General features: G+C 35.1%; 1 protein-coding gene across 2 annotated transcripts in view; it reads left to right on the forward strand.

Moving 5' to 3' along the window:
• Positions 1 to 12,543, forward strand: part of DYNC2I1 (dynein 2 intermediate chain 1) — a 34,501-nt gene extending 21,958 nt beyond the window's left edge. For both annotated transcript variants that reach the window (XM_055709219.1, XM_055709218.1), the window contains 11 exons: positions 178 to 307; positions 1,187 to 1,359; positions 1,905 to 2,067; positions 4,788 to 4,901; positions 5,964 to 6,025; positions 7,102 to 7,153; positions 8,443 to 8,503; positions 8,756 to 8,852; positions 9,108 to 9,239; positions 10,737 to 10,960; positions 12,088 to 12,543. In XM_055709219.1, the coding sequence (XP_055565194.1) occupies positions 178 to 307; positions 1,187 to 1,359; positions 1,905 to 2,067; positions 4,788 to 4,901; positions 5,964 to 6,025; positions 7,102 to 7,153; positions 8,443 to 8,503; positions 8,756 to 8,852; positions 9,108 to 9,239; positions 10,737 to 10,960; positions 12,088 to 12,259 (1,380 nt within the window). In that variant the 3' untranslated portion in view covers positions 12,260 to 12,543. The remainder of the gene's footprint in view (positions 1 to 177; positions 308 to 1,186; positions 1,360 to 1,904; positions 2,068 to 4,787; positions 4,902 to 5,963; positions 6,026 to 7,101; positions 7,154 to 8,442; positions 8,504 to 8,755; positions 8,853 to 9,107; positions 9,240 to 10,736; positions 10,961 to 12,087) is intronic.
• Positions 12,544 to 12,924: the final 381 nt, after the last annotated feature.

Below are 12,924 nucleotides of genomic sequence, written 5' to 3' on the forward strand. Positions count from 1 at the left end.
AACCAGAGCTGTGCAACATTTTTATGTCTGTAAAGCTGTACTTGCAAAGATATAAAACTAAAAAGAGAGTTGATAAAGATTTATTAAATTAATCCATATACTTTATAAAGCTGCAAATAGCAAAGCTGAAAGATAAGACGACCCTTTTATTTCTATAAATGTAATTATGTTTGAAAGGTGATTGCTGTTTTGCTAGAGGAAGATCAAGTCGCAACACAACCTGGGTGGAAACTAAGATCTCGACAAACCAGTCTGTCTATTAGTGATAGCTGTTTCCAGTTAAATACTAACCAACCATTCCTCCATGGTAAGGGAACATTATTCTACACCTTTTAGTATACAGTGTGAACTCTTCTTCCTTATGCAGAATACCATGTTCTTTGTCATGACTGAAGTGCAAACAGCACATATCAGGACATATAGGTGATGTAAAGCCTGCTTTTTAACTGTGCTATTTTTGCTGTAACTCTGTGCAGATTGGTTTTGCACAGGGAACATCAGAGCATCCTAGCTGCTGTGAAACGAGAAATATAGCCAGCAATTAGCATGATATAGGGGTGCCCTGGATGTATTTTCTTGCCCCTGTTGTTGAAGGGCCATCCCAAGGGGTGTAATTTTATATAGGCTCTTTATGCTGACAGGTAGGGCTGAAGTTGCAGATAAAGCCAGGTTGTTGAACAGGGAGAATATAGCCTGATATAACTGAACTGCATTGTATATTCCCCATATAAACACTGGATGTTCAGATGAAAAGAAAAACAAAGCATTTGTAATTATGTTAGGAAGATCTATTATAACACAAAACCATACGTATTCTAACATGAACATGTGATGAACCAGAAAAAGCCTGGCCTGTGCTGTTTCCTCTTGAGACAGCCTAATTTTCAGTATATATACTGACGTCAGATCAGATTGGCTTGCTTATGCCCAGAGTAATTATTGTACTAACTTCCTGGCTTTCTTCCTTTTTGCTTTCTACTTACTTCTATTTTTTTGTATTCTTTCTCTACTCCCTCCTTTTTTCTTGTGTAACGTCAAAAGCAACTCGCTGTTAATAGAAATATTCTTCATAATTACGTCTTAGCTTCTTTGGTTGTTGCTATAGCAGCTAAATATGTTTTTTCATCTGCAGTGAGTTTACTTTTTTATTTATTTTTCTTTCTTGATTTTTTGTTAAATGGCTTAGACCGAAAAATATCCTGCCTATATGTCTCTCAAGTTCAGAGGCAGATACTACTTTCTGCTCATGGATTACCTGAAAAGGCAGGTGTTGGTTTACTGAACAGAAAGAGCCTCATATGTGTTTGGAACATCTGGCAGCCCTCCAGTCCGCAGAAAGTTTTAATATGTGACTCAGAGGTATGTTTTAATAACATTGTATATTTGCCCATGGAATAAAAGGCTTTATTATGTGTATTGTGTTTTCTTGTCTTGTTGCAAGGTATGTCATCTTTTGAAAAACACATTTAAGCCTAGTGAGCAGAACACTATTCTCTTCTGTTTTGTGTTCCAGTACTAGGATGAAGGGATGGTCATGGTGTTTTGGTTTGGTTTTTTTTTTTATATTTTGACTCTGTTTCATGATTAAAGAATGAATGGAAGTAAAACAGCTGGTTCAGATGTTGTCAGGGCTTCTCTCTACCCGTCACTATGCTGCAGCTGAATCACCCCCTTCAGCTTTGTGGTAGTAGATGCAGCTTACACAACAATTGTCTTGAAAAGGGAAGGCCTACTGAAAGTCTTGTGTCTTACTTCTCTTTTAAATAAGCTGGCCTTCTGCCACAAACACTGTAATCAGTCTTATTCTGGATTTGCATGCCTAGGAAAAACAAACATATTTCAGGCTTATTGAATCATTGGCCTTTATCATAATATCAACCATGCATATTTTTACTGCTTAACAGGTGTTATGTTGCTGCTTTAGTCCCAATAAAACAACATTAGTTTTTGCTGGAACAATAGATGGTTCATTGTTGGTGTGGGATCTTCGAGAAGACTCAAGAATGCACCCTTGTATGATGATCGGTGAAACTGACTGGACATTAAGAGTTCCAACATTTTCCACTGGTTAGTAACTATGCATTCTGATTAGCCATTTTGAGGGCAGTGAAACAATTCCACTACTAACTCTTCTTTCTTACTTAGAACATGCTTTCTCAGTAGCCTAGTTTAGCCAGTTCAGAGATGATATTTAGTCTAGTAAAAATTGCCAGTTAGTAGTATCTGTAAAGAAATGTATGCCAGCTCAGTATGCATGAAGTGATGAGAATAGAGGTGGACCAGATGTAGAACCTAAGGGTAATTGTAATATTAAACCAGACTACTCAGCTGCTACCTAACCTGAAATCATTCGGTTAGTCAATTTTAATCATGTTATCTCCCTTAATGTAACCTACATTTCTTTTTTATCTACATCTGAACACATATATTAAGATGTATTTTTTAAAAAAATCAAAGTCATTTAAGACTGTAAAAAACAGGGTTTCAGATGTCGTTTAGAGGTTGTAGTCTGTACAAATTGTCACCTAAGTCTTGATGTTTTTATAAGGTTGCATGCAAGATATGTATCCATGAGTATACATGTATAACCTCTGTTAGTGCAGTGCTACTCCATGGGATCTAGAGAGCTATTCTTCTCATCCTAATATCTGTATATGGTTAGCTGGACTGATCGTATTGGTTTGCTTTAGTTCATTTACGGATATTGTACAGCTGTCTTACATGTAGATACCATTTTAAGTGTCTTCATCTTTGGTCTGAATCTTACCTTATGCATTTATCCACTTATGTAACTTTATCACTTCTGGATTCTATCTAGATACACTGAAAGTTGAGTCAGGATTGTGGGTTTTTTTATTGCCAGTTTATCAATTATTGTAGCAAATTAAGATCTAGGAAATTCTCATATTTTCATTACATATACACCTGCCTTTTTATGATACTATTGGTACAGCATATATGGGGATCACATCATTGGAAACAAGTAGTGTATGAAAGTTAAATGTCAGAGGCGATCTATATAAAATTAAGTTGAATGCTAACTCACAGTCATCGGTCAGTTACTTTTAGCCTTTTGTTGAAGAAATTGGGAAGCTGTGACTGAACTTTGGGTCCCAAAAGCTCTCTGGCTGGGTATCTCTAGAAATGTATCAATTGCATCTTGGAGCAAAAACTGGACATACATTTTTCTGTCATCTAGCTTGTCACATGAGCAAAATCACTGGCATTGGGGCCAGGTGGGAGCTATAGCATGGTCCTTCCACACGGAGAAGCACAGCAACAAAAAATAACGTGGAATTAATTTGTTGCCTTGTTTAGATATTTAGATAGTGTTGCATATATACTGGGAAGCCAGAAGAAAGTTTACTTTTCAGAAGTGCTTGTGGGTGACCTGCTTTCATCCTCTCACATTTTCTTGTCATTGGATTTCTCTTTTTTCTCAAAAGAGATCAAAAGATCTCTTTTGATCGTGATGTATGATCAACAGTTTTTTGTAAATTTGTAAATTTTCTTAAAACTCGTGTATGACAAATTTAACAGTTAAAGTTTATTTAAGGCATCTAACTGACATGCTGGAAGACACAATCTGAAGTACTGCACTCTGCATTTGAATTGGTGTACAAGAGCCTTAACATTTTATGAATCTGATGGAAATGAATAGATCTTTATGCCCATAACTGATGTTTGTCATTGCAAATCTAAATAGGGTTGTAGAGGAACAAGTCATTAAAGCTTTGATTGTATGTAGTTGTATGCTGAGAAACTGGGAACAAGGTCTACATACCACCATTTTCTCAATTTTAGTTATAAATTGGTGCCATTTTTCTTGGCACTGTATTGTACCCTGAAGTGAAAAACAACACATAGCGGTATTTTTATAAATAATTTTATTATTGCAAAATAAGTCCTCCTTTATGTATTTTTCCTTTTTTTTTGTGTCTGGGTGCTACCATTTAACTTATATTGACATACTATTTTTCTACAGAAATCCACCACACGCATGCACAGAATCCTGTTTTGTTCACAAGTGTGTCTGATTGCAGTAGCCACGTAAAAGTAAACATTAATTGATTGTTGATAGGCTTTAATTTCTTTAGTAGATCAGATGCTTGGTCTCGTGTTGCACAATGGGCTAGTACTCAAATGTATGTATACGGTTTCATGGAGCAAGCAGGTTTTAATGCTGTATACTTAGGAAGCTTTATGTCTTTAGTCTTAAATGAGATTAAGTTCAGTGCACAGGGCAAGTCCAGAAATCAAGAGTATCTGACAAAGAATGCATATTGAAATTGTTCTAAATATACTTTTGTTTTAAACTGTTATTAAAGGGTAAATACATATTGTGGTGAATTTTTTGTTTCAAGGTAGTTACTTTCTGTTGATAGTAATTTTTCTCCAGTTTTGTCTTTTGTGTCATAAGCAGTGATTTATTTCTATCTCTCTTGTTTATGGAGCCTGAACTCAACATAATTCTTTTCATGGTAACCCTGGAATGGCAGATTTTAATGAAGTGTCTGGTACAGTGTCATAAATGGTGCAGCAGTCATTTGGAAAATGAGAAGTAAATACAAATAGTGAAACACCAATTTTTCTAATAGTATTTTGTTAAATTAGGAAACAGTTTGCAGTATTGTATTTGAGACTTAGTAATTCTTCATCAAGTTCATTATTTGACATTCATTCTTTGTCATCATCATTCTCCCATAAGCTGAAAAGTGATTAGGGTTCTGTTGTTGTTTTTGTTCAAAATAACAAGAGTGTTTAACTTTCATTATCCTTAATTACAGATGGCATTCTAAACTCAGTCAACCATACCTCTCCTATACTAGCAGTGGAACCCGTCTCAACCTCTCTCTACACTGATCAGAATTATGGGTTCTCAAGCCTCCCTTATCAGGAGGGTATGTAAACTGCTCTTCAAAGCATCAATACATCTGAGTCTTTCTTTACGTATATAGTGAAACAAATATATCTTAGTCAAAATCCGGTTTATAATTCTATTCTTCCTCTCTAATTGTCTGTAGTATCAATTGCATGCAACATTCATGTTTATTTTTTGCTGTCATTTTTATGTATTCATTCAGTGCAGCTTCACGTTGGATGTGGGTGCATGCTTGTTATAATGTGTTTTCAAGACAATATTTCGTTCTTCTGTGATGATTTAAATTACCACTCAAAAACTGCCTTTAGAGAAGTCTTATTGCTTCTAAACTGTCCGAAAAGCCCTGTCTAAATCGGTGGAACAACTTACTTATGTCTGAAAACACTTAAAATGTGTGACTGTACTTTGATGGCTCTTTCTGTGCCTTTTGCATAATTTTTTTGACCAACATTTGCAAAGGAACCTTAATCTTGTGCCCCCAAATTCTCAGGCAGTGTGCTAGAGGAGACATTATTCCATTGCAGCTTTTCAGTTTGGAATTCATAATAGTCCAAAGAAATGTGCTGCATATCGCAGACTTTATGAGATTTCATCTGTTGCACTTTATGTTCTATTCCAAAGTCCATGCAGAATCCAGACATTTTAAAAGATGCAGAGATCATCTGCCTCTTTGGTAGGACAAACTAAACACACTAGAATAGACAGAGATATAGAATAAGGTATTTTGCTTGTAAGGGACCTACAACAATATCTAGTCCAACCACCTGACCTGTTCAGGGCTGACCAAAAGTTAAAGCATGTTGTTAAGGGCATTGTCCAAATGTCTCTCAAACACTGACAGGCTTGGAGCATTGAGCACTTCTCTAGGAAGCCTGTTCCACTGTTTGACCACCCTCTTGGTAAAGAAAGTTTCATGCCTTTTTCTTCTTCGGTAGAATTAGAGCAGTTTCCCTTTTTATGCAGCTGAGAGGATCATAGAAGTTTTGGAGAATGTTAACCTAGGCAATGTTTCAAATCCTTTTGATATTGTTCAGGATGATGATCAGTGTATGAATATAAATTGTTACTATTTTTTCCATAGACATGTCAAGCCCTCCATTCCACATAGCTTCAATGGATGAAAATGGAATCCTCAATATGTGGGTGAGTATTACATGTATGAAAAGCAAGAGTTTTGTGTCTTGGAATAAGAAAATACTTCTTCAAATATAGCAACCTAAATCCAGGATTTCTGATGAGAATTTCCTCCCTGAAAAGTACAGCAACACTAGCCATTCTGTTAAAATTCTCTTCAAAATTTTTGACCTGATCCCTAGTGCCATGATGTTACCATTAGGCAAAACTATAAACAGGTACATGAATTAATGAAAACAGGCAATCAGTAGTTCTGCTTCATAGGAATATGCTCACATATTTATATTAATTGAATATTACAACTTGGTCCTCTTTCACCCTCCTACTTTATTTTATTTGTATCATAGTGGTGTCAGAAACTGTACTGAATGTATGTGAGAAGTGACATTCATAATTTATATAAAATAAATGTTCGAGAGTCAAAATGTGAAAATCTGTGGATAATGCTACCACCCTGCCTAAAATATGACAGTCAGATAAACACCATGTCTGTTTCTTTTAATTACTGTCCTTGGAACTCTTTTTCTGTCAGGTGTTCTGTCTTTTTCTGATGCAGCTTTAGCCCAGCTGCTGAACCTGTGGTCTGCATCTGAATTGGTCTTGCTTGAGGAACTGAATGGCTCAGTGAATAATAAGGGGATAAAAGCATTATTTCCCTTCTGTATTGCTAGCTAAGTCCCTTAAAGCTCTAATTAACTTTAGTAGCAACGGATTCAGGCCAAATGATCTAACCCTTCTATCTCATGAATAGTGAAAAGCACAGAGAATGTGTTACAATTCCTTATGTGGGGGTTTTAGGGTGTTTTTTTGTGACCCACCAAACCAACAAGATGCCAACTGGCTAGTAAGTGTAGAATGTATTTTTCCACACCTTGTTTTCCAGCAGGGAACACCCAGCAGCCATGTGAAGCTTTTTTTAGCCCTGCAGACATTGACAGGGTAGAGATCTACCTTAATCGTTGTAATGTTAGATCTGCCTATCTAAATGTTCCTTTAGAGATATGTCATACATTGTTAGAGCTAGTTAAAAAAACCTTTAAAGTCTGGTAAATATTGCTTATTAATGTTAAATATTGACTTTTCAGGTAGTTGTTGAATTACAAAAAGTGGATTTAGCTGGTTCACAAACTGATTTAGGTGAGTACTGTACATTAGAGGTAGAATAAAGTGCTTGAGTTTTGAGATTATGAAGTTAGAAGAGAGAGGAAGAGTCAATGATGACAAAAAAATAGCTGAGAAGGCAGAAAAATTACCAAGGAAAAAATTCATTCTGAATAGGACATATATCTGATATTTGGGGTTATTGGTTAGGTATCATGAGAATTATTTTCATTGCTATCTGAGTCTCATCTGCTAGTTCTGTATTGGCAATTGCCACCGGACAGACACATTTCTTATAATGTCAAGGCAGGTTTCTGTGTCTTCAACAGCTTTTTTTCAAAGAGTATGAGGTTCTATGTCCTTGTTCCTCCTTCCTTTAGTTCTAACAAAATCTGTTATAATGCTTTTGTTGCTGCCTGTATCTTCATTTTGATAATTGTCCTGAAATTTCTCATTTGGGTACGGTACTTAATTTAGTGTGAGAAAAAAAGTTTCTATGAAAAAAATAAAAGAACAAAGTTCATTCAGCCCTTACTGAGTTATGTGAGTGAAGAAAATTAATTTTTTTGTTCTTTAAACAAATGTAGACTTACATACTTACCTAACTGGATAAGACTGTGATTAAAATCCTGGTACATTTTAAAACACATATATAAAAAATGAAGTAATGCTAACAAACCAGAATTTTTGATCAATTTTCAAATTTATAATGTTGTGTGTAATGTCTGTCTATAATACACAGCTTTAGAAGCTTAACATATCTGTGGAGAGGTACATTTTAAAGCTACAGTCCTGTGTTGACACATTTTGACTGCCAGCAGCATTCATTTCTCTCCTCTTCAAAAAATTCTTGTGTTTGAAGGATTTGATTCTCTACTAACAAGTAACATAAGCCAGCTTTAAGGAAGCATTATTACAGTCTCTCATTATTACATTTATGTCACTTCGATCTTTGACAATTAAGTGTGCATTTTCACCATTGACAGATTTGGAGTTTATGGAGTGATATTACAGGACGTTATATGCATACTGTATATATACATATATATATATATATTCTTATATATATATAAGAAATGTATGATCACTCTTCCCTTTGTCCTTTTTCTTTGATTTCTGTCAGATTACAACTCTTCAGATTTGAATTCTGAAGTAAATACTTCTCAGTGATGTAAGATTCTTACATATCAAAAGCCATATCTACTATAGACAATTTATTTATGAAATATCCTTTTACTTACTAGCTTAGATTGTACTTTGAAAATAGCCCTTTCTTAATGTAAAGTGCTTAAATCAGTCTATATAATTATTTTATATAATTTTAGGTTTAATACCTGGAGGGAAAGTGAAGTTAGTACATAGCTCCACTATGGAATTGAATAACAGGTGAGAAAACAGGGGCATTTAGATTTTACACGTGTATCTCACAAAGCTAATTTTTCCTATATTTTATTAATTTGCTGTTATGTAAGATATATTTAACAATATTTTCATTAGTCGTTTGGGTTTCTTTTAATATACACTTCTTCCTGGAGCTAGTCATAGACATTTTAGATCAAGAGTTTCTGTATGTGCTTGAGTAGTTTAGGAGATAACTTCCTGTGTTTATGTCATCTTTTACCTTTACATTTTTCCTAGCCTTTTCCCAAAGGATGTGCGCCAGAGAATACCCCAGACACTGACTATTAAATATCTGTCTTCTAATCCTAATCATTTCATTGTTGGAACAAACATTGTGAGTAATGTGCTGAAATTCATGTCATTGTTAGTTTTTGTTTTGAAAGCTGCTCCATTTACTTGGAATTTTACCAGTAGACTGTGTATAAAATCTATAATTTGAGACTGTAATTAATATCTTTTAGCTATTAAACTTTTTATCTATTAAAGATCTTGTAAGGTAGCAGTTCTGTGAATTTTTTTAACTTTTTCTTGTAATACTGAGAATACAAATTTTGGGTTTTTTTGTTTAATTAGTTTATTTTGTTCCTAGGGGCTGGTAGGTCATGGTACAAGACATGATTTAAAAGTTTTTCCAAAGTTATTCAGACCCCGGGAGAGTGGACTGAGAGCTATAAGCATTAATGCAATTGATTTCTTCCCTTTTGGAAAGCAGCTATTTTTGGTATGTAATATAATACAAGCTTCATTTTTTAATTACTTGCTGAAGAAGGATTTCTAATTTGATTTATTTAACTAGATGTGATGGTTGATTTCCTCGCTAATTCAAATCTGCCGTGAAGGGTGACAACAAATCCTGTGTCCTGGTGTTCAGGCTTTGCTTATGTGAAAGGTGGACCATCTGGCTCACAGAAACAAAGGGCAATCTCACTTCAGCGTTGTAACTTTCTCTTTGTTACTGAAATTCAGCATTGAGAGCAGGTCTTCTGCTGTTAATGAAGCCGCGGTTGTTTCTCATTCTTACCATACAGTGACACAGTCATTTTGGAGACAAAATGTCTGTATTGCTGTGAAATAAAGGTCTGTGGAGCAGCTCTGGGTATTCTCTGCTTTCCTCTCCACGTCAGGCGTACCCCTGGGGGATGCGTGGCAGTGTGCCCTGTAGTCAGGTGTGTTCAGATCTGCCCTCCGCAGTTCATATTGGCACACCCGCTGTTTTTACCTGTCTTCCTTGTGAAAGTTTATTCAAAGGAAGTTGAATCTAACTTTGGTAGGATTTTCCATCTGCTTATCTTTGCATATATTTGTGCTTGATCCTTTCTTTAAAATGCTGTTTTCCTAAATTCGCCATGATTTACATAACTTCATTGGGATTGCCTAAGGTATAAAACAAACGTGTTTGGCTACAGTGTATGTATTTTGTGTTGCCTCTGCACAGTCAGAACTTTTACCAGTGTGCGTGTTCTTACCTTTTCCCCAAATGCATTTATTTAGAGCGATACAAACTTCTATATGATTGTGTCTGTATAACGTCTTTACATGTAAGCACAATTTGCAGAGGCACTGTAAAAAGTTATCATAATTTGAAAATTCTAGGAAGTCTTCCTGATGTGGAGCGGCGCAGGGTAGTAAGTTATTTTCTGTTTTCATAGAAAAGTTTCTTTTTTTATCTGGACTAGAGGAAACTAGTAAATGTTACGCTAGGCAGGACAGAAGTTCTAAGAAAATACCTGGAAGGAGTGATACCTGCCTGTCTTTGGATTTAGTTGTTCATTATGAATCAGTTTAATTTGTTATAATCTTAGGCGCAGCCTGTGCTATCAAAAGCTACTCTTGCTTTTACAGATCACATGTCCCTAAGTAGCCGTCTGAATTGGTCTCCAGGCTCTGGCCTCACCCCAGTTCAAAGTTGTGCTGGATCATAATATTAGTGAAGGTGATGGTCTGAGAGTTTTTGTAAAATGGGAAATTAGGACTTCAACGCAGGATTAGCAGATTAGATTATCTAGTATGCATTAGTACCGAGTTACTGCTTTGAACTCAAAATTGCACTAAAAGTGAAAATCCAGGTAGTCCACAGAGTGAGATATGAGAGATCTGTGCCATTTCAGTCAGAGAACTTACTTTATATGCTTGATATTCTGAAGAATTGAATTGCAGTTTTTATCTTGCCTAGTTTATTTTATTCCCAGGAAATATTTTCTTTTTGACTATGATATAGGTTGGCTGTTCAGATGGAAGCATTAGGTTACACCAAATGACATCAGAGTATCCCCTCATGCAGTGGAATGACAGCACAAACGGCCGGCCAGTTATTGCTCTGCAGTGGGCTTTAACAAGACCCGCTGTGTTTTTTGTCCTGGATGCATCATCTAATATTTACATTTGGGATCTTCTGGAAAGTGATTTGTTGCCTGTTGCAAAGCAGACTATTCCAACAGAGAAGTAAGTACATTACATTACTCTTCTTAACAAAATATTGATATTATTATCGTTCTACACTTTGATTAGAGTTTGGGTGGGGTTTTTTTGCTTGGCATTAACTGTTCATTAGAATTTGCTTTTCTCACTGTATTTTATAAACTGTTGGAGGTGTGGAAAGAGACTATAATTTATCCTTATTTACTTATTTATACAGTCTGATAAAGGAGAAGTAATAATCAAATAATCAAGAAGTATAAGTCAAAATCTGATAATAATGTTATCACGTGGGGCAGATATTTGTACATGGAGCAGTTGCTGTTTATATGAAGAGAAAAATTTTTGTTCCCCCTGAAATCATTTGGACTGTTTAAGTTCAAAGTTCGCTCTGCTGGATCAGGATTGACCCCTAAAATAGTCAAGGTGTTGGACAACATTTTAAAATGCCTGTATAAAGTATTGTTACCAATATAAAGAAATAGATCGTGTTCATTGTCACAAAGTAAAGAAGGGTATTTTTGGCTAGCACATATCACCAAGACTAACATCAGGGTCTCACGATACTGTTCCTGTAGTCAGGAGAGACCTGTGAATCCTGCAGATTGATGCAGCAGTGCAGTTTAATTTAGCTTTTCTGAATTATAGTCTTGAGGATTCCCTTTCCTCTCATGTGGGAGTCCTACCGGGAAACTCTGTCTTCCCTAGGCTTAAGTTAGTCTTGGTGATTATCCCTCTAACTAAAAGTTTTCCTTGTAGCCTTGTAAACAATAGCAAAGTGTTGCTAGTTTGGGGAGAAAGTAATATAATTTTTAAAGTTGTTATACTGTACTGGAAAATGCCAGGAAACTTAGTTCATTTTTACAGGCTTGAAACTATCTTTTAGTCATGATTAGAAATTGATGATGGAATCTATGAACAGGGGAAGAATTGCCTGTTACATTTGCATTAAATGATTGCAACTGGTGAAAAGCTGAACATGCTGGGACTTGAAATAGTGAGGAATACTACACTGTGATGAGCAGAAAAAAGGAATAATTTAGTTAACTATAAGTAACCTGCTAAAAACACATTTGGAAACACCAATTTATATTATTTTTGTTATATTAATTATGCTTCCATTAAAAAAACCTCCCCTGTTCTTTTGATTTCAGTGTTGTAACTATGGCTCTTCTGGGAGAACCAGAAAAAACAAATGGATTGTTGGGCATTGCACTGGCTAAAGAATCTGGACAGATAGACATTCAGTTTGTAAAGAAGAAGTGGGCATTACCTCAGCCTCAGGAATCTGAAAAACTACATTTGATTTTATCGCAGTCTTTTTAGAAACAGTACACCTATTTGGGTGTACAAATTATTGCAAAATATTTAGGTTATTTTTGACTGCAATTAAAAGATTTGTAATTTTCTATTTGTATGTAACTTGTATATATTTTAAAGAAAATCAATACAGTATTTCAGCTGAAATGATATATTTTATTGTAAAAATGACAGAACCAAATTTAGCATTATTGTATTAAAGAATATGATGAACTGTTTTTGTTATTGAAAGTACTCTAGATGTATAGATTTTTTTAAAAAATACTGAAAATATATTCCTATCAATTACACTGCTGTTTCTCATTATTCTGCTCTGAAGTAAATGATAGCAGTCCTTTGGTGAGCATAAAGTCGTGTCTCTGTATAAGCAGCCTGAATATATGGAGATTTCTGGCACTGGGCCTTTTACACACTCTTGGTAAAACTTTCTTATATCTACCTAAAAATATTATGCAAACATACCAGAATACAAATTTACATCACGTGAAAATTACATCATTTCTGATTTTGACTCTTAAACGTTGTAAAAGGAATACCTAACTAACTCCAGTTGTCCTGATATGTACACTACCTGTTTGCATCAAACTATGTAAACAATATGCTCGTGAGATTTACTGAAATTCTGGATCCTTTGAGATTTCTCATGAAAAACAGTAAATACTCACCTGTTT

This window comes from Falco cherrug, chromosome 4 (genome assembly GCF_023634085.1).
Source record: "Falco cherrug isolate bFalChe1 chromosome 4, bFalChe1.pri, whole genome shotgun sequence".
NCBI classification, from domain to species: Eukaryota; Metazoa; Chordata; class Aves; order Falconiformes; family Falconidae; genus Falco; species Falco cherrug.